Source organism: Phyllostomus discolor, chromosome 11 (assembly GCF_004126475.2).
Source record: "Phyllostomus discolor isolate MPI-MPIP mPhyDis1 chromosome 11, mPhyDis1.pri.v3, whole genome shotgun sequence".
NCBI classification, from domain to species: domain Eukaryota; kingdom Metazoa; phylum Chordata; class Mammalia; order Chiroptera; family Phyllostomidae; genus Phyllostomus; species Phyllostomus discolor.
In genome coordinates, this window is record NC_040913.2 from 42,097,854 (window position 1) to 42,118,807 (window position 20,954).

At 38.6% G+C, this 20,954-nt stretch overlaps 1 protein-coding gene and 1 pseudogene across 1 annotated transcript in view; both read left to right on the forward strand.

Annotated features, from left to right (window-relative positions):
• WBP4 (WW domain binding protein 4) overlaps positions 1 to 2,858 on the forward strand; it is a 30,320-nt gene extending 27,462 nt beyond the window's left edge. Inside the window, exon 10 of the mRNA XM_028526512.2 lies at positions 1,614 to 2,858. Within this exon, the coding sequence (XP_028382313.1) occupies positions 1,614 to 1,824 (211 nt within the window). The 3' untranslated portion in view covers positions 1,825 to 2,858. The remainder of the gene's footprint in view (positions 1 to 1,613) is intronic.
• A 9,701-nt stretch (positions 2,859 to 12,559) lies between these two features.
• LOC114509038 lies at positions 12,560 to 12,732 on the forward strand (annotated as a pseudogene).
• Positions 12,733 to 20,954: the final 8,222 nt, after the last annotated feature.

The following is a 20,954-nucleotide window of genomic DNA, read 5'->3' on the forward strand; positions in this document are numbered from 1 at the left end:
GGCATTTATCCCTATCAACCCCCTTCTTAGAACCACTTTTGCAGCATTCTATAGGTTTTGATATATTGTGTTGCCATTTTCATATTTTTGTAAAGATGATTTGATTTCATTTTGCTTTCCTCTTTAACCCCTTAATTGTTCAGAAGTGTGTTACTTTACACATACTTTGAAATTTTCAGCTTTAGTCCTATTACTGATTTCTAGTTTCTTACCATTCTAGTCAAAAAAGGTACTTAGTATTATTTGTCTTCTTTTGCTAAGAATCCTTCATGACTTATATGATCTATCCTAGAGAGTGTTCCATGTATGCTTGAGAAGAATGTGTGTGCTGCTGCTATTGGATAGAATGTTCTGTATATGTTTATTAAGTCCATTTATATGTAGTATGTTCCAAGTCCAACGTTTCTTTGAATTTCCGTTTGATGATCTGTCCAGTGATGGAAGTGTTTTATTGAAGTCCCCTATTGTTATTGCATTGCTGTCTGTTTCTTCTTTCAGATCTGTTAAGTGTTTGCTTAATATATTTAGGTGTTCTTATGTTGGGTTCACATGTATTTACAATTGTTATTTCTTGATGGCCCCTTTATCATTATAGTATAATGACCTTCTTTGTCTCTTATTTTCACTTTTGGCTTGATGTGTTTTGTCTAAGTATGGTAACTCCTGCTTACTTTTGGTTTCCACTTAAATGAAATACACTTTTCTATTCCTTCACTTTGAGCCTTCTATGTGTCCTTAAATCTGATGTGAGTCTCTTGCAGGCAGTATATGGTTGGTTCTTATTTTCTTATTCATCCAGTCACTCTGTGCCGTTTGGAGAATTCAGTTCATTTAAATTTAGAGTAACATATAGATATACTGATGCCATCTTAATTGTTTTTTTTCCCCAGTATATCTTACTTTGTTAATATTCTATTACAGTTTATATGCAGTACTATTTTGTATCAGTTTCATGTATCAGTTTCATATGTATATGTAGCAATATACATATACGGTAGTTTTTGGACTATAAGATGCCCCCCCCCCCCCCCCCCCCGGGAGGAAAATGTAGCAGCAATCCTTCTCCTGCCTCCTATGACCCCGTTCCACCATTGCTGCCCCCCACCACAGTGAGCCAGGTATGCTACATTCGGACTATAAGATGCACCCCCACTTTCCTCCCAAATTGGGGGGTGTGTCTTATAGCCCAAAAAATGCGGTATATATTCTTTTAGAGAGAGGGGAAGAGAGGGAGAAAGATAGAAACATTGATGTGAGAAACATCAATCTGTTGCCTTTCATACACACCTCAACCAAGAGGCAGTGTTTTGATGTTTTCAATCACATGTAGATGTTTCTCTCACCCTCTTCCTCCCTCCCTTCCGCTTTCTCTAAGAATAAATAAATAGTCTTTAAAAAGAGAGAAAAATAGATGAGACTTTTCCTGATGTGTCAACCTAAATAAGTGTTGAGTATCTTAAGTAATATATTCTAAAATAGTTTCTTACTTCAGAAGGACTAACTTCTCACTGTTATTAGAAAGGTGATCTTGGGGTTTTGGTGGACCCACCAGTTATGTGAAAGTTTGTCTTACTCTGTCAAGTAATGGTTTTATTTTTTATTTTCTATTTCAGTGAGGAGGTGGATTTGGAACTTCCAAGCACTGAAAATGAATACGTATCTACTTTAGAAGCTGATGTTGGTGGGGCACCCAAAGTGGTCTTTAAAGAAAAAACAGTCACTTCTCTTGGAGTCATGGCCGATGGAGTAGCCTCAGTCTTCAAAAAGAGAAGAATTGAAAATGGAAAATCTAGAAATTTAAGACAACGAGGTGATGATCAATAATTGGAAAGAGCTTTTTGAACATTTTTGGGGGACAGAAAGAAGACCACATCTTAAAAGCTTATCTATATTATTTCTAAATACTTTAATGCTAAAAATTTAGATTTATTCTAAATGTGTTTTATGAATTTCAAATAAATCTTTTTCCATGTGAAATTTATTTTTGTTCCTAAAATGGAAACCTACCACATTGCATTGTATTGCAGTGTATTATGTTCAGTGTTGAAAAATTGCTAATTGTCATAATATAAGATGCTGTGTATCTGTTATTTAAAACCTGGAAAAACAAGGCCTTTATTCCATTTTTATTCTTATGAATATAATTATCCTGCGCTGAAAATGCATTACTTTTGTACACTGATACTAACTGTTATCCAAGAAATATGAATTAAACTACATAAGAGAAGATTTTGCAGCCCATTGAGGGATTCAGTTCTAAAAATCCTGTGAAAAGGCTAATGTAGGAAGTGTATGCCTAGTGGCTTATGTTACTCAATTTAAGATCAAGGACCAAGAACAAGGACTGCTGCTCAGATAGAGTGCAAATTGGACCACAGGTACAAAGGTATATTTGCCCAGTTCAGTTGAAGATAACAACCATTGCCTAAGCATTTTTACTTTGAAATAAGTATTACGCTAGGAACTGAAGATATTAAAAATCAGACATATTCACAACTATTGTGAATATTCACTTCTTCACCTTCTAGCATAGTCCTTTTCCCCCATATTATTCATTCTTAATTTAGTGGCCTTATTTATAGGTAGTGGAAAATGTTCTTGAAGGTTTATTTAAAACAGTAGATAAAGGCTTGAACAAAAAGAGTAAGGCTTCAGTTAAACAAATTAGAAATTTCCTATTTTCTGGTTAAATTTCTTACTTCAAAGTAGATACCTTCTCTTTATTACTCCCAATTCTTAAAATTATATTTTTTATAAATTGTATAGTGTTTAACATTTGGTAGTAAATGCTTGTCTTTTTAAGGTTACTAGTGTACATGTAAGAACATGATAGCTTATTAAACACTTTATAAAAGTAATACTGTTTTTTTTAATAATGCTGATCAGAGTCAACTTAGCATTACAGAAATAATATTTGCAGATTTGTTTTTCTATTTGTTCAATTTACTTACTTGGATATTTTCATGAATACATAGCATTATAAAGAAGTATTTTAGGGAGAGGGAACATGGCAGTGGTAGGAGGGAGCAAATTCCACTTTCCCCTACACACGGGAGAAAAACCTAGCCGATCTACAGAGGAACAGAGCAAACAGCCAACAGTACCATAGCATATATGAAAATAGGAGATCAAAAACTAGCGGACATTGTAAAACCAAACGGTAAGGAGAGTGCTTTAGGACAATAAGGGACCAGGGAGGCTGCAGCCGCAGGCCTGGTGCTCACTGGGTCTCCAGGGATCTTGGGAGAGAGCTGGGTCAACCGCTCCCTCCCTGGCCAAACGGGGATTGAGCAGCACCACGGGAGGCCTGGTTGCTTGAAGGCACAGAGAGGGGAGTGAGGACTGAGTGGCAAACACTGGCAGTGAGCATCCACACATAGCCCTGGGAAGAGTGCGAGCCTGAGCCAGTGCGACCGAGGGTGACCTAGCCGAGCACCCGTGCTTGCAACCCCAGGAGAATGTGCTTTGTAGAAGACCAGGAGCCCACACCAGTAAACCCCAGGATAGTAGTGCTCGCTCCATAGGAGTCCCAGAGCCCACAACCGTGAACCCGAGGAGAGCATGCGCTCCGCAGGAGCCCCAGAGCCCACAGCCATGAACCCAGGAGAAGCACGCTTAGGAGGGCTCAGATCCCACACCCAGGGCCCTGCAGAGAGGTTCCAGATGGCTCTGGGGAGAATATGTGCCTAGCCCTGGGGAGAGTACGTGAGAGGCTGACAGTGCTGAACAGGAAAGGAGAAAAGAGAAACCAATCACCCCTCCACCTGCTGCAGCCAGCAAGACCAGAAAAACCAGTCTGGCCAGTTTGAAACCAAGAGGTTTTTTTGTTTGATTTTTTTTTTAAGTAATTTTTTATTTTTTAATTTTTATTATTTTATGTCTCAATTCCTTTTGCTTCTCTTCTTTCTAGTTTTATTCCTTCTTCCATTCTTTCCAATTTTATCTCCTGCTTTTTTCCTTTCATCTTTTTCCTTTCTTTTCCTTTTTCTTTTTTCTTTTTAAATACTGACAAGTGAGACCAAAAAAAAAACAAAAATAAAAAACAGGAACTGTGAAAAGACCAGAGTTAGACCCAAAGAGGGGACATCCCAACAGCTGAGACAGTGAGACAAATTTCACTTTGCCATTATAGAGAACCTACAGGTTATTGCATATTTGTATTATTATTTTTTCATTATTCTTACATCTTTAATTTTTAAAGTATTTTTGTATTTCTCTTCTTTCTGTATAGTCTTCTTTGCTTGGCTGGTTATATTGTATGATTTCACAAGTTTCCCCTGTTATCTCATTCGTAGTGCATTGCTAATTTACTGTCCTTCACTACTCAAGGTTCTATACTCCCTATTCTTGTTATCTAGATCTCATAGATTCTGTTGTATGATTGTTGCTCTAATATTACTGTAAGTAATAGCTATTCCATACAATTGTAACCACTACACAACACCACCTTGTCTCCCAGGTCTTGGCCCACTTCATGGTTTACTGAAACCTATTACTGTAGTGGTTAACTCTATTCTCTCACACACTACACCTATTTACTATCTTTTACTCACACCTTACCTCCGAATATGACCTCCCACAACCTCACTGCTTTCTAGATCCAACTCACAATCTTTCCCTCCGCAACCAGAATCTTACTTTCTTCCCATCCTTTCTAAAATGTGGCTAGTTGGGTGGAATATCACAGTTAACATTATACATACCCAAAGGATCTCCTATTTCTTCTCTACCAGCTGCTACTGTAAATATTATAGAATATTCTTGCTGTCATAAACCATTTTGCCTTACCCCTCCAACTGATCACAAAAAAGAGTAGGTGGAAGCTGTGAACACCAGCATACCTGAAGGAGACTGCACCACTGAATCTCAGGTATTCTACCACAGGAGTTCGCACCATAAACCCAGGGAGCCAGAAGAGATCAATTTAAGAAGCAGACGCTAACAAGAAGAGTCTCACAAACAATGGGAAGACAAAGAATCCCCAAATGAAGGAAAAGGAGGAAGCCTCAGAAAGAATGCTAAATGAAATAGAGGCAACTCAACTATCAGATACTGAGTTCAAAGCAATGATTACCTGGAAGCTCAATGAGCTCACAATGAGCTACCAGAAACTACGGGGAAACTACAGTGAACTCACTACAAACTATATCAACATGAAAAAAGGAAATAGAAAGCATCAACAAGGGCCAAGAGGAAATGAGCACAATTTCTGAACTGAAGAACAGTAGAAGGAATCAAAAAGCAGGATCAATGAAGCAGAACATTGGATCACTGAGCTGGAGGACAAAGTAGAAAACAACACCCAGAAAGAGCAAGAAAAGGAAAAGAGATTCAGAAAGAATGAAGTGGGATTAAGAGAAATGCAAGACAATATGAAACATAATAATATCCGTATAATAGGGATACCAGAAGAAGAGGAGAAAGGGTTAGAAAACCTATTTGAAAAAGTAATGATGGAAAACTTTCCTAATTTCATGAGAGAAAAAGTCACACAAATCCAGGAAACAGAAAGAGTCCCAATCAAGAGGAACCCAAAGAGGCCCACCCCAAGACACATCATAATTAAAATGGCAAAATTTCAAGATAAAGAGAGAATCTTAAAGGCAGCAAGGGAGAAACAGGAAGTAACATACAAGGGAGCCCCAATAAGGCTTAACAGCTGACTTCTCAATGGAAACACTCCAAGCCAGAAGAGAAGGGCAAGAAATATTCCAAGTAATGCGAACCAGAGGTCTGCAATCAAGGCTACTTTACCCAGCAAGGCTCAGAATCAAGATAGAAGGCCAAATAAGAAGCTTCCCAGACAAAAAAAGCCTAAAAGAATACACCTCCACCAAACCAGCTCTGCAAGAGATGTTAAAGGGCCTGCTCTAAGGAAAGGAAGAAAAAGAGAAAAAGAGAGGAAAACGGGTAGGAAAATGGCAATGAATAAAAACCTATCAATAATAATCTTAAACATAAATGGATTAAATGCTCCAATTAAAAGACATAGAATACCTGAATGGATAAGAAAACATGACCCACACATATGCTGCCTACAAGAGACCCACCTCAGGACAAAAGATCTACACAGACTGACTGAAAGTGAAGGGCTGGAACCAAATTTTCCAAGCAAATGGACAGGAAAAAAAAGCCAGGGTAGCAATACTCAGAAAAAATAGACTTCAAAAAAAGGGCCATAAAGAGAGACCCAGAAGGTCACTTAAACATTGTAAATATATATGCACTCAACACAGGAGCACCCAAATACATAAAGAAAATATTGGTGGACTCCAAGAAAGGTATTGATAGTAACAATTATAGTAGGGGATTGTAACACCCCACTGTCAAAAAGGAACAGATCTTCCAAACAAAATGTGAACAAAGATATTGTGGCACTGAACAATGTCCTAGATGAAATGGATGTAACTGATATATATAGAGAGACCTCCATCCTAAAGAAGCTAAATAGACATTCTTTTCAAATGTACATGGAACATTTTCAAAGATAGACCACATGATAGGACACAAAACAAGCCTCAACAAATTCAAGAAAATTGAAATCATACCAAGCATTTTCTCGGATCACAAGGGACATGAACCAGAAACCAACCCAAGCAACAAAACTCAAAACACCCAAAATCATGGAGATTAAACAGCATGCTATTAAACAATGAATGGGTCAAGAATGAAATTAGGGAAGAAATCAAAAAGTTTCTGGAAACAAAAAAAAAAATGAACTCACAATAACCCAAAACTTATGGGACACAGCTAAGGCAGTCCTGAGAGGGAAGTTCATAGGGATTAGGCCTACCTAAAAAATATAGAAACGTTTCAAACAAACAACCAAACCCTACACCTATAAGAATTCGAGGAACAACAACAAGGACAGCCCAGAGTAAGTAGAAGGAAGGAAATAACCAAGATCAGAGTAGAATTAAATGACATGGAGACTAAAAGCACAATTCTAAGGATCAATGAATTCAGGAGCTGGTTCTTTGAAAAGATAATCGGCAAGCCTTTAAGCAGACTCATCAAGAAAACAAGAGAGAAGACCCAAATAAACACAATCAGGAATGAAAGAGGAGAGATTACAATGGATACCACAGAAATACAAAGGGTTGTAAGAAATTACTATGAAGAACTGTATGCCAAGAAATTTGAAAACCTAGATGAAATGGACAAATTTCTAGAAAAATATAATCTTCCAGAACTCAATGTAGAAGAAGCAGAGAGCCTGAACAGACCAATAACAGCAGATGAAATTGAAGAAGTAATCAAAAACTTCTGACACACAAAAGCCCTGGACCAGATGGCTTCACAGGAGAATTCTACAAAACATTTAAGGAAGAACTAACCCCTATCCTTCACAGACTATTCCAAGAAATCCAAAATGATGGAAGACTCCCAAACTCCTTTTATGAAGCCAGCATCATCCTAATCCCCAAACCAGATAAAGACATACAAAGAAAGAAAACTTCAGGCCAATATCGCTGATGAACATAGATGCTAAAATCCTCAACAAAATATTCGCAAACTGCATCCAACAATACATTAAAAATCCCATGACCAAGTAGGATTCATCCCAGGGGATGCATGGATGGTACAATATTCGCAAATCAGTAAATATAATACATCACATAAACAAAAGACAAAAATCACATGATCATATCAATAGATGTGGAAAAAGCATTTGATAAGGTACAGCACCCATTTATGATAAAAAACACTCAGCAAAGTGGGAATAGAGGGAACATGATTCCTCAAAATAATAAAAGCCATATATGAGAGATCTACAGCCAACATACTCAATGGGCAAAAAATAAACTCTTTTCCACTAAGATAAGGAACAAGACAAGGTTGTCCACTTTCACCATTTCTATTCAATATAGTATTGGAAGTTTTAGCCACAGTGATCAGACAAGAAAAGGAAATAAAAGGCATCCAAATCAGAAAGGAGGAAACAAAACTGTCACTGTTTACAGATGACATGATAGTGCATACACAGAAAATCCTATAGACTTGGCCAAAAAACTGCTTGACCTAATAAATGAATTTGGCAAAACAGTGGGATACAAAGTCAATATCCAAAAATCAAAGGCATTTTTGTACACCAACAATGAAACAGCAGAAGCAGAAATCAAGAAAAAAAATCCCATTCGATATAGCAAAAAGAAAAGTAAAATACCTAGGAATAAACCTAACCAAAGAGGCAAAAGACCTGTATTCAAAAAACTACACAGCACTGAAGAAAGAAATCAAGGAATACACAAACAAATGGAAACATACACCATGCTCATGGATCGGAAGAATTAACATTATCAAAATGTCCACACTACACAAAGGAATTTACACATTCAATGCAATACCTATTAAAGTACCAGTGGCATATTTCACATAGAACAAACACTTCAAAAATTTATATGGAACCATAAACAACCCGGAACTGCTGCAATTTTGAGAAAGAAGAGTAAAGTAGGAGGGATCATAATACCTAATACTAAACTGTATTACAAGGGTACTGTAATCAAAACAGCTTGGTATTGGCATAAAAACAAGCACAGGGACAAATGGAACAGAACAGAGAGTCCAGAAATAAACCCAAGTCTCTATCTATGGTCAATTAATATTTGACAAAGGGGGCAGCAAAATAAAATGGAGTAACAATAACCTCTTCAACAAATGGTGTTGGGAGAACTGGACAGCTACGTGCAAAAACATGAAACTCGAGCACCAATTTACACCATACACAAAAATAAATTCAAGGTAGATAAAAGGTTTAAATATAAGCCATGATACCATTGAAGTCCTAGAGGAGAACATAGGCAGGAAAATTTCAGATATTTCATGCAGCAACTTTTTTACTGATATGCCCCCTAGAACAAGGGTCATAAAGGAAAGAATAAACAAATGGGATCTCATCAAAGTAAAAAGCTTCTGCACAGCTAAAGAAAACAGTATTAAAATAAAAAGAGAACCAACCACATGGGAAAACATATTTGCCAATGATACCTAAGACAAGGGTTTAATCTCCAAAATATATAAAGAGCTTACATGACTCCACTCTAAGAAGACAAGCAACCCAATTAAAAAATGGGTAAAGGACCTGATCAGACACTTCTCCAAGGAGGACACACAGAGAATCCAGAGACGCATGAAAAGATATTCAGTATCACTAGCTATCAGAGAGATGCAAATTAAACCACAATGAGATACCACTTCACACTGGTCAGAATGGCCATCATAAACAAAACAGCAAACAAGTGTTGGGGAGGTTGTGGAGAAAAGGGAACCCTAGTGCACTGTTGATGGGATTGCAGGCTGGTACAACCACTATGGGAAACAGTATGGAATTTTCTCAGAAAACTAGAAAACTAAAAATGGATCTGCCTTTTGACCCAGCAATTCCACTGCTGGGATTATATCCTAAGAATACTAAAACACCAATTCAAAAGAACCTATGCATCCCAATGTTCATAGCAGCACAATTTACAATAGCTAGGTGCTGGAAGCAACCTAGATGCCCATCAGTAAATGAATGGATCACAAAACTATGGTACATTTACACAATGGAATTCTATGCAGCAGAAAGAAAGAAGGAACTCCTACCTTTTCGACAGCATGGATGAAACTGGAAAGCATTATGCTAAGTGAAATATTCCAGGCAGTAAAAGAGAAATACCATATGATCTCACCTTTAACAGGAACCTAATCAACCAAACAAAGAAACAAGCAAAATATAACCAAAGACACTGAAATAGAGAACAGGCTGACAGTGACCAGGGGGGAGAGGGGAAGGAATTTTAGGGGAAAAGGTGAAAAGATTACAGGAGCAAGTATAAAGGACACATGGACAAAAACAAGGGGGGTGGTGGAAAAGGGAGGAAGGTGGGGAGGGCTAGAGGAGTGGGCTGAGATGGGAGTAAAAGGTAGAAAACTGTACTTGAACAACAATTAAAGTTAAAAATTAAAAAAAATTTAGTGGAATATATTGAAGTGACATGCATTAATAAAATTTTATAGGCTTCAGGGGTATAGTTCTATAATATATCATCTATATATTATATTGTGTGTTCACCACCCCAAGTTAGAAAAAAAATTTTAATTGATTGTGGTGATGGTGGCACAATTATGTGAATATATAAAAAGTGTTAAATTATATATTTTAAGTAGGGGAATTACATGCTATGTGAATTACATCTCAGTAAAGCTATCAGAATTACATACAAAACCAATCGTTCTAAAATACAGTTATCAAAATATTTTAAATTATAAGATAGTATTATATGTGCTTCTTCATAAGTAAATAAAAAGATCTAGCAGTGGGTGTTAATAACTCCCTCATTTCAAAAAACTAATGAGCATAAATGAGTTTAAGATAATTGTAACAAAGTAGTGTGATATGAAAACACTTATAATTTCCATTGGTGATAAAGTCATTGCTTATATTCATAAAAAAGAAATACTAAGTTTTATGTTGAGGTTGGAGAAAATAAAGATAGAATTTTTTCCCAGCAAAGTTCATGAATTCTCTGAATGTGACCCACAAATACTTTGGACTGTGAACCCCAGTGTAATAAGTTCTGAATCAGAGAAGAAACCAGCTGGAAGGCTAAAATAGAAGTCCAAGTCAGCATATATATATGAGTGAAGGAATGGGTAGATTATAACTGTGTTTGAGGAGCTGACGCAATAGGATTTTGAATGGATGTGGACAGTGGGGGAAATATGATGTCTGAGCTGCTGCTTGGGTAACCAAGTGGACAGAAAGCAAGCCATGGAAACAGGAAACAAAACATGGAAAGAGAAGTGGCCTGAGTAAAATGAGATTGGGTAAAAATAAAGTGTTGGGTTTGGAATGTGTTCAGTATGAACATGAATGAAATAAGATAATTGGATATACATTCTGGAGCTGAGAAAAAATGATGGACCAGAGATGCAAATTTGAGAGTCATCATCATCACACCAGGATTGTATGCAGTGGCACAGGGAGAATGTGTGAAGAGAGCAAATGGCCAACACAGGAGTTAGAGGGCAAGAGGCATTTAAGGGAAAAAGCAGAAGACTAGAAAGCTGCAAAGATGATGTGGGTGAAACAGAGAAGTAGTAGGAAACGAGAGTAGAGTTATTTGATTCCTACACCATAGAGACTCCCAGCTTGAGTACACAATTATAGTTATTATTTTATACAATTAATTTATAACATACAATGTTTTGGGATTCATATGATATTTACTCTTATAGTAACTGTTGTTTTACTTATGGAGCTTAAAACTAAAATTTAACAGTCTTTGCTGAGGGTCACATTGAACCATGAGCTACTTCAAGGGCGTCTTGAGGAGTCAGCAACATGGCAGAGGACATCAAGCCCAAAATCAAGAACCACCAGAACACTCTGGCTGGCGTAGCTCAGTGGATTGAGCACGGGCTGCGAACCAAAGTGTCGCAGGTTCAATTCCCAGTCAGGTCACATGCCTGGGTTGCAGGCCACAGCCCCCAGCAACCGCACATTGACATTGATGTCTCTCTCTCTCTCTCTCTCTTTCTCCCTCCCTTCCCTCTCTAAAAATAAATAAAATATTTTTTTAAATTATTAAAAAAAAAAAAGAACCACCAGAACTAGACCAGGAACTACTGGCAGAACTACGTGGACTTCTACCTCTGTGAGAAGGCAATGACCGATAAAGGGGGTGATGTCTCCATGTCAGAATGGTATACAAGTCCTTCTGCTGCCAATGTTCCGGTTGTCAGTCAGGGGTGACTACCTGGCAGAAGGCACAGTTTTTCTGAGAAGATCTGAATTGGCTCCACTGACCTCTCCTCAGTCCTCCATCCTTCTTCCAAGGAGGTAAAGGGGGACCTGGGTACAATCCACCCAGGGATCCTGAATCATGGCTTAACTAATGATAAATCCTTGTTGGAAAAGTGATGCAGACACCAGCCTGCAGTGTCTGCGTCATTATGGATGAAATGAGACATTCACATAAACTACCAAGTCTGGTGGAGGAAAAGGGACAGCATGGCTTTTCTCAAGGGGAGCAAAAGCCTTGGCCCTTGCTGTGACAGGCCTTATTTTCTATCTCTCCACATCTTACATGATGGTCCTCGTTTACTATGCACAGGTTCACTTTAGGTGGTTACCTTTTACAGAAAACAAAGGAGCCAATGCCGCTAATCACATCACAGAAGAGGGATATTTGCAAATGAAAAGGCAAATGTGGTTGAACCAGTTACACTCATCCTTGGAAGGTTTAGCATGAATTTTAGAAAGTTACTTTGCAGTAAATGTCCTCAATTCAAGGTGAGGGAGTTTTTAGCAAGAGCAAGGCTCAAAGTGGCCTAAGCATATTGCAGGCCTGATTCCCCATGGGAGAGCCTATCCGTGGGTGCGGGTCCTGTGCATCTCCGAGTGGGAACTGGGCCCATGCCATGCAGAATGTATTTTTTAAAAAAATACGAAGTGTTTTTTTAAAAACCTAAAATTTTAAAATGTTACTGCATTATTGATTTTACAAAGCTGTTTTCTTTTTCATCTGTGACTTACAAAAACAAAAAAAAGCTCTATTTAAAAATTATGTTTATGGCTCCCTGGCTTTTTGGCTAAGATCAAGTGTAGTATATGTTCTTATTAGTTTAATATCTGATGTGTTCTCTCTCCAAGGACAATATATTAAATGGATTTTTAGACAGGGAAATGGAATAGTAGCTTGCTCCACACATCAACCTGGTATTTCAGTACTTCTGGGAATTTAAGAAAAAAGAAAGAAAAAATTGTGTTTTAATAATTCATTTTTATTATGGTAGAATAAGAGTCACAATGTTGTATAACCATCACCACTACCTATTTCTAAAACATTTTTACCCAAGACAAATTCTGTTGCCATTAAAGAATAGCTTCCCATTTTCCCTTAACCCCAGTACCTTATATTGATATCTGCTAGTTTATTTTCAGTCTCTATAAATTTGCCTATTTTGTGTGAACGAGGAACAAATTTTCCTCTACTCTCAAGTTTCTTCTGGCTCATCTAATTGTCAAATAGACATGAGAAATTAGCAAGAGAACACAACCAAATTTAACACATACATACATGAGAAAGTCAGAGACCTCACATGTACCAGAGGTTCAGCACAGAAAGGGTGATTGAGGTATATAAGACATGCCAAGTTAGGGATGAGGTAATGAAGAACTTTGGGGACTTCAAAGAGTCATGACAGGATAATAATAAATTGAAGTTTTCCCTGCCCTATAGCTAGGTCAAAAGGAATCATCTCTGATAATAGCTTATTATGGACAAGACCCCTAATTCAAATTCTTCTAGTTAGTTAGGGATGAGGGTACAAAGAAGTTTTTCCTGAGCCTGTGGCTAAAGTTGCCTTTAGCTCAAAGTAATCTGCATACCACTGAGGCACGTCTTGGGGTGACTTATTCTGGACTCCCACACTAGATATTTCATATAAGTGCAATTATACAATATCTGTTCTTTTGTGTCTGGTTTACTTCACTTAGCATGGTATTTAAAAAGTTCACCCATATTGTAGCATGTATCAGTACTTCATTTCTTTTATTGTAGCCAAATAATATTCCATTGTGTATGTATATACCACATATTCTTTAGTCATTCATCTGTTGATTAACACTGGATCATTTCAACCTTTTGGCTATTGTGAATAATTCAGTGGACACCAGTGAACACATATTTGAGTTCCTATTTTCAGTTCTTTTGGGTGTATATCTACGAGTGAAATTGCTGGTTATATAATAATTTTATGTTTATCTTTTAGAGGAACTGCCAAACTGCTTTCCACAGTGGGTGTACCATTTTACATTCCCACCAGGAATGTATGAGGGTTATGATTTTTACTAACTCACTTTCTTTTTATTACTATCATCACTAGCATCATCATCCTGATGACCATCCTAATGGATCTGAAGTGGTATCTCATTGTGATTTTTATTTGCCTTTCTCTAATGACTAAGGATTTTGGATCATCTCTTCATGTGTTTGTTGGCCATTTGTATATTTTGGATAAATATATATTTAAATCTGTTGGAGTCCACCCTGCTTGGTCTCAGGAAACTGTAACACCCCGTGACTTGGGCTGAGGGAGAGACCTCTGAACCAGGAGCCACTAAGGAGACGAAACTTATTTCCCTGGCATGAACGCTGCCTGTTCTGTGCCTGGCCTCCTATGCTTGATCAGTTAGCCAATGACAAGTAATATTTCCCACGGGGGGAATTGTCTAAGACAGGCATGATCACGAGGAGGCCTCAGGGAAGAGACTCGGGGCTGTGGAAATGCAGGGGTGATGGACATCAACCCCTGCCCCCTCGGCTTTGTCAAAGCCTGAGTCCTTGTTCTAAGTTGTGAGAATTCCAAATCTCCTGGCTGTTTTTGTCTCCTCTGTTGACTCAGGCCTGCGGAAATAACAGGGGCAGCGCAGCCCAGACCAGAGTCAGTGGACCCACTGGGTTAACAGGCCTGGGACATAGAATATGTAAGACCCTGTGAGATCTGCTTCCTGGAGGATGCTATCGAATTAGTATATAAAGGCACAGACAGGAAACGAGACTACCCTTTTAGGTCCTGTAGTGATAAAACCCCAAACTTTGCCCAGAATCCCAGCAGGAGTTCTGTCAGATCCTTTGAAAATTACCTATTCATTTTGATCTTCCCTGCCAGACTGTTAATCCACAAACTGTGTCTATATTACTAATAAAAACCTGCTTGGGTGGGAAAACAGGGCACTCTCCACTAGAGAGAGTGGCTGTTTTTGTCCCTACTTCCCCATAGGACTCGGTTGTCTCTGTATGTTTTTCTCATGTTTCAACAAACATCCGCAGCAGGGATGGATACTGCTGGCCAGTATCCTCCATCATAAATCTATTGTTCATTTTTCAAACTGGTGTCCAGTTTTTTGCATGTGAAAATCCAGTTGTTTCAGAACTATCTGTTGAATAGACTATTTTTTCCCCCATTAAACAGGCTGTCAGCCTTATCAAAATCAACAGGCCATGTATCTATATGTTCATTTCTGCACTCTCAATTCTATTCCATTAATAGATTCCATTTCTTATGCCAGCACCACACTGGCAACATAAAAACATATCCGAACCTATAGACAGATTTTATAGTAGTTTACTTAAGCCAAACTGATGACATACACCAGGGAGCAAGATCTCAAATAGTATAGCATGGGTGTCCAAACTTTTGGTGTCTCTGGGACACACTGGAAGAAGAAGAACTGTCTTGGGTCACACATTAAATACACTGTGACATAAAATCAGAAAACAATCTCATAATGTTTTAAGTATTTTTACGATTTTGTGTTGGGCTGAATTCATAACCATCCTGGGCTGCATGCAGCCCGTGGGCCATGGGTTGGACACCCCTGCAAAAGAATAACAGTTTTTTCCCTGGCTGGGTAGCTCAGTTGTTTACAGCATTGTCCCAGTACACCAAGGTTGCAGGTTCAAACTCTGGTCAGGGCACATACAAGAATCAACCAATGAGTGAATAAATAGTGAAACAACAAATCTCCCTCTCTCTCTTCCTTCTCTCTCTTTAAAATAAATTTTTAAAATATCAACCACTGAATGCATAAATAAGTGGCATAACAAACCTATGTTTCTCTCCCTCTCTAAAATCAATATATAATTTTTTTAAAGAAAAAACAGTTTTGCAGCTTTTTTATGCATTTGAAATTAAGGAGGGGATGTAAGAAAGGTTGGAAAGAGCAAAGTAAGGAGTGAATTACAAGATAGTTAACAAGATTATGTGCTCCACTGAGATTTAATATCCCCTTCAGGAGTACTACTTCTGGTATGTCAAAGGTGTGTTAATTTAGATGCACAAGTAAATTTAGTGTAGATAGTCCATTTAAAGATAAATATTTTATGAAGTCTTGCAATAGATTCTTAATAAGCTCAAGTTCATTACTAAAATGTCTACATGCTGGCAGTTTCTGACTTGATCATTATTTAAAAAGTGGTATTGTTTCAAATATCAGGCCTGTCTTAAAGTGAAAATAAAAGTCACAATGGAAATTGTGACAAAAGCCACTTTTTCTTATAAATAAAATAAATGTAGTGGATGTTTTTTTAAAAGTAAGGTAAACTATGCTAATTACAATTAATCCATCATATAATTGTTTGGTTTTTTTTTTTTTGGTCTTATAAACCAGAGTTATCACTTTGGAATATGACTGTTAATCAGTAAACCAGAATGTATACCAGTTGTGATTCCAGCTCTGAACTATAAGTTATAGAAAACACAAATGAAATAAAAAGCCAGACCTCTAGTATCACAAAGGAAGGAAGAAAGGAAGGAAGGAAGCAAGGAAGCAAGGAAGGATGAAAGGATGGAAGGATGGACGGGCTTAAAACCTTTCACTAAAGAAGTTATAGGCCTCCATCCTACCCAGTTAGTAACTTTTGATCAGATCCCTCTGTGAGGTTAATTTTTATCAAACACCCTTTTTCACCAATAATATTTTCCTTATTAATGTAGCTTTGTAATACATTTTGAAATCAGGAAATATCATATTTTGTCTCTCATGAAGATTGGACAACACAACTAATGTGTTGATCAGGGATCACCATATCTATACACTCTATTTGAAATTTATATTTTCCTCTCCCCCCAGTTTTGCTGAGGTACAACTGACCCAAAGAGTAGTTTATTTAAAGTATTCAGTGTGATGTTTTGATAGTCAAAATATTGTGAATGGATTCCCACAATGAAATTAATTACCACATCCATCACCTCAGTTACTTATTTAAATTTTTTTTAGACCACTTAAGATCTATTCTTTTAGAAAATTCAAGTATACAATGCAATGTGATTAACTATAGTCACCACACTAGACATCAGATCCTCAAAACTTATTCATCTTATAAGTGAAAGTTTGTGTCCTCTAACCAATCTCTCCTCATTTCCCACACCCTTCATCCCCTAGCAACTGCCATTCTGCTCTCTAATTCTTTGAGTACAACTTTTTATTTTTTTACAGATTCCACATATAAGTGATACCATGCAATATTGTCTTTCTGTAGTGTGTCTGGTTTATTTCACTTTGCAAATGGCAGGATTTCCTTCTCTTTTTCTTTTTAGAGATTTTATTTATTTATTTTTAGAGAGAGAAGAAGGGAGAAAGAGAGGGAGACAAATATGATTGGATGCCTCTCCTACATGCCCCAACCAGGACCCAAACCTGCAACCCAGACATGACTGGGAATGGAACCAGTGACCTCTCTCTTTGCCAGACAATGCCCAATCAACTGAGCCACACTGCTCAAGTGTGGAATTCTTTGTCTCTCAGAGCTCTCCCGGACACCATGGATGAGAATGCGTCATCCTGGGCAAAATCTGTTGTTCCAGAGGAAAAGGGGGTGGTGATTCCCTCTAGTGGAGAATGCCCCAAGCTCTTCTCCAAAATGGCTTTTATTGGGATTGGTATGCACAGGGGTATACAGTATGCATGCAAACCTCATCAACAATCAATGTCCAAAGGCTGTAGTTATAGAAAACAGATATTATCTGTAGACAACAATTGAGGAAACACAGAGATCTGCCTCAGGTCAGGGTCTCTTAGATATGCTGAAGCCAGAGGATTGTTAAGGCACAGTTCATGAAATTAGAAGTTCACTCCCTTATGCTTTGAACTTAAACATCTAGTTTATACCAACAGGGCTATAAAAAGCAAGCAAGTTTCAAAGGATACAATGTAGTCTTCAGCCCTGATTTCCCACGGGAACCCTTGGTCATGCCTGCCACCTGAATGCCCAGTGTTCAAGTCAAGACTTACAGGCAAGACCTTGCTTGTGTGGAGCTACAGTTTCCAATACTACACAAAGTGGTCCCCAACATCTCCCATTTTTTTGTTTGTTATAGTGGACATGGTGGGAAGCCCAATGAAGCCTGCTACTTGCTTTTCACATATATGATCTTTGGAAAACAATATGTAAATACATATGAAGACACAAAAGACTACACCAATCAGGAGGCATCCCATAGCTCCCATGACCCAAACATGTAAATTTAGGCCCTCAAACCAAGTTTTTGGATTGAGCTGATGTGGACCCCAGCTTGTAGGGTGTGCCACATTGTGGATGAGATATGAGAAATTCACATGGACTATTGAGTCCTGTGGAGAAAAAGGGACAGCATGGCTATTCTCTCAAGAGGATAAAAAAGCCTTGGCCCATGCCTGGACAAGTCTTTATTTCTTTTCTGGGCACATTACATGATGGTCCTCATTTACTATGCACAGGTTCGCTTTAGGTGGTTACCTGTTACAGAAAACAAAGGAGAGGATGTCGCTAATCACATCACAGAAGAAGGGTATTTGCAAATGCAATGGGAAAAGTGGTTGAACTGGTTGTACTGATCCTTGGAAGGTTTAGCATGGATTTTAGGAAGTTACTTTGCAGTAAATGTTTGCTGCCTCAATTCAGAGTGAGGGAGTTTTAGCAAAAGCAAGTCTCATAGCAGTCTAGGTACAATGCAGGCCTGATTCCCCATGGGAGAACCTATCCATGGACGTGGGTCCTGTGCATCAGACCTTGCTTTCCACTGGGATCTGGGCCCACACCACGCAGAATGGTCTTGTACATTGAACCACTGTCATGCAGGGTCTGAAAGACCTCCTGTTCAGTGAGCCATTTAATGTCCTGAAGTTGCTGATGTAGCTCAAGCTGGAGTTGATCAATTTGTCCCTTGAAATTGGAGGAAAAGTCCCCTTGCAAGTGATGTTGACCCTCCATCCATGAGTGCTGACTGGAGTTCCACTTCAGGGGGATAACACACAACTTAGAGAAGCCTAGATCACAAGTGAATTGTTGGCAAGTGACAAACATCCTGCCGTTCTCCTAGCCATATTACTGCAGACTCTACAGCTGAGAATCTGACAAGAATCTCCTGGTCAATACATGTGTGTTGGATCATTTCTTGAGTTCTGTTGGTGAGGACAGCGTCAACAGCATGAGCGATTTGTATGGACTCAGCCAGAGCAGTGGCAGCCACTGCAGCAGAGGCGGCTATAATGATAGCAGAAACAATACAAGTGATGAGAGTTCCTAGGACTCACTGCACCCTTACTTGGGAGAGAGCATGGTTGAGGGTGGCTAGGCCCCCTGTATCCTCCCATTCATGGGTGACATTAACTGGTAGCCAGATTTTTGTCTGTCTGCAAACTACAAAAACCATGGTGAGACTGAGTTGAGTAACATTGGCATCTGTAAGACAGCTAGCATAGATAGAGTCAGGGGAAGTATAGAGAATATACATCATAGAATTATTATCATAGGTCAGATGAGGCATCCCCAGGATGGCTAGGAAAAGATAAGGGTGAGAAGTATATACAGTAACCCAGGAATTAGTAGCATTCTCTAAAATACAATAAGCCTTCTGGAACTCATCTCTTTTTTATATTGAAGGCATCCTAGAAGGAATTCTATGAAAGGAGGGTCCCATTTTCCAAGTGTTAGTATGCCGAGGGCTAGTGTGATTGAGGACATGACTCGTATAATAGGAACCCCTGTTTCCCCATCATACCACCCCATACTACTCTATATAGTATTAGGTTTGGCAGGGACAATGGAAGAACCCACACTAACATACATTTTCCACATAGTACTTTAGTTTTCATCTGTTTAATGGGGTATTAGGGATCAATAAGTGAGGGCTGTTGATCTCTACACAATGACCAAATAACAGGCTCAGTAGTTTTTGTCTTAATTTTACAATGGGGTACATCCAAGGAGTTATTATTAACCCCATCCTTTTCTCTTTTAAAGCCTATGGCTCCTATTAAGGAGACATTAACTTGAGATTCCTTATTGTCAATGGCATATGCATACCATTTAAAAGTTATAGGTAAACACAGAGTGTCAGATAGTGTGGAAAAACAAGCAGGCAAATGTTCTGACACATAGACAGTATTCGTAGGGACAGATAACCAATGTTGTTTTTCTTCTGTCCATCTGGTGGGAGCCAGATGCTTCCTGTCCATTTAGTATCGTTGCTAGATAAAGGAGGTTCTGAATTCCACCAGGTATGGAGCTTAAAATGGGTGGATCAAGGATATGGAGCAGAACAATATGCTCCAGTAAATATGCTGAGTCTCAGCAGCAAGGCCTAAGCCTCCAAAACAAGCTAACGGGACAAGTATCAACATAGTTTTGATGGAATTAGAGGACACTACTGACCAATAGGCTAGAAATTGATTTTTAGGAGTGTCTTGTACCCCTATATCCTTCATGACCTTTTCTGCCCTGCTATTAAGGGTTTTTAAGTCTCCACACATTATTTGCTTGGGTTCAGGTGGTGGAGTGGTCCCCGTGGCCTGTTTCCCCCAATTCTGGTGATGCGTCTGGATGCGATGTCAGTGCTCAGTCATGGCCATCTGGGACAGCTGGCTGGTCAGGTCCTCAAGACACTGGATCCTCTCAGCCTGAGTTATTCACAAGTGTTGGTGGGATCAGTCTCCCATGGTAGGGTTTCGCTCTTTTGGTGGGTGGCCACAAAGGATTTGTAGGGACGGAAACACAAGTATAGCTTCTTTCCCATGTTAACAATTCAACCGGCCCCTCCCATTTCCCTTCTCCCAAAGGACCGCTATACAACACTAAGGGAGGGGGCCCCTTATTATCTACCTTTTGTTGACTGAAATGCTTCTCTAGTAGTGTGTTAAGAGAATTATTGCAGTTAAGAAAATTGTAAGTATACATGACCAGCATTATCAGATTTCTGGGAGAGGTTTCCTGGCTCCCTCTTTTTTGTTTGTTAAGAAGAGTTTTAAAAGTATGATGGGCACATTCAGCAGTTGCTTGGCCTGTGGAGATTATAAGGGATATCTGTTTTGTGTTGAATTCCCCATCTTTGTAGGAACTCTTGAGTAGATCAGGATCTGTACCCTGGTCTGTTATCAGTTTTAATTTGTTGTGGATGGCCTAGATGGCTAAAAGCCTCAAGCC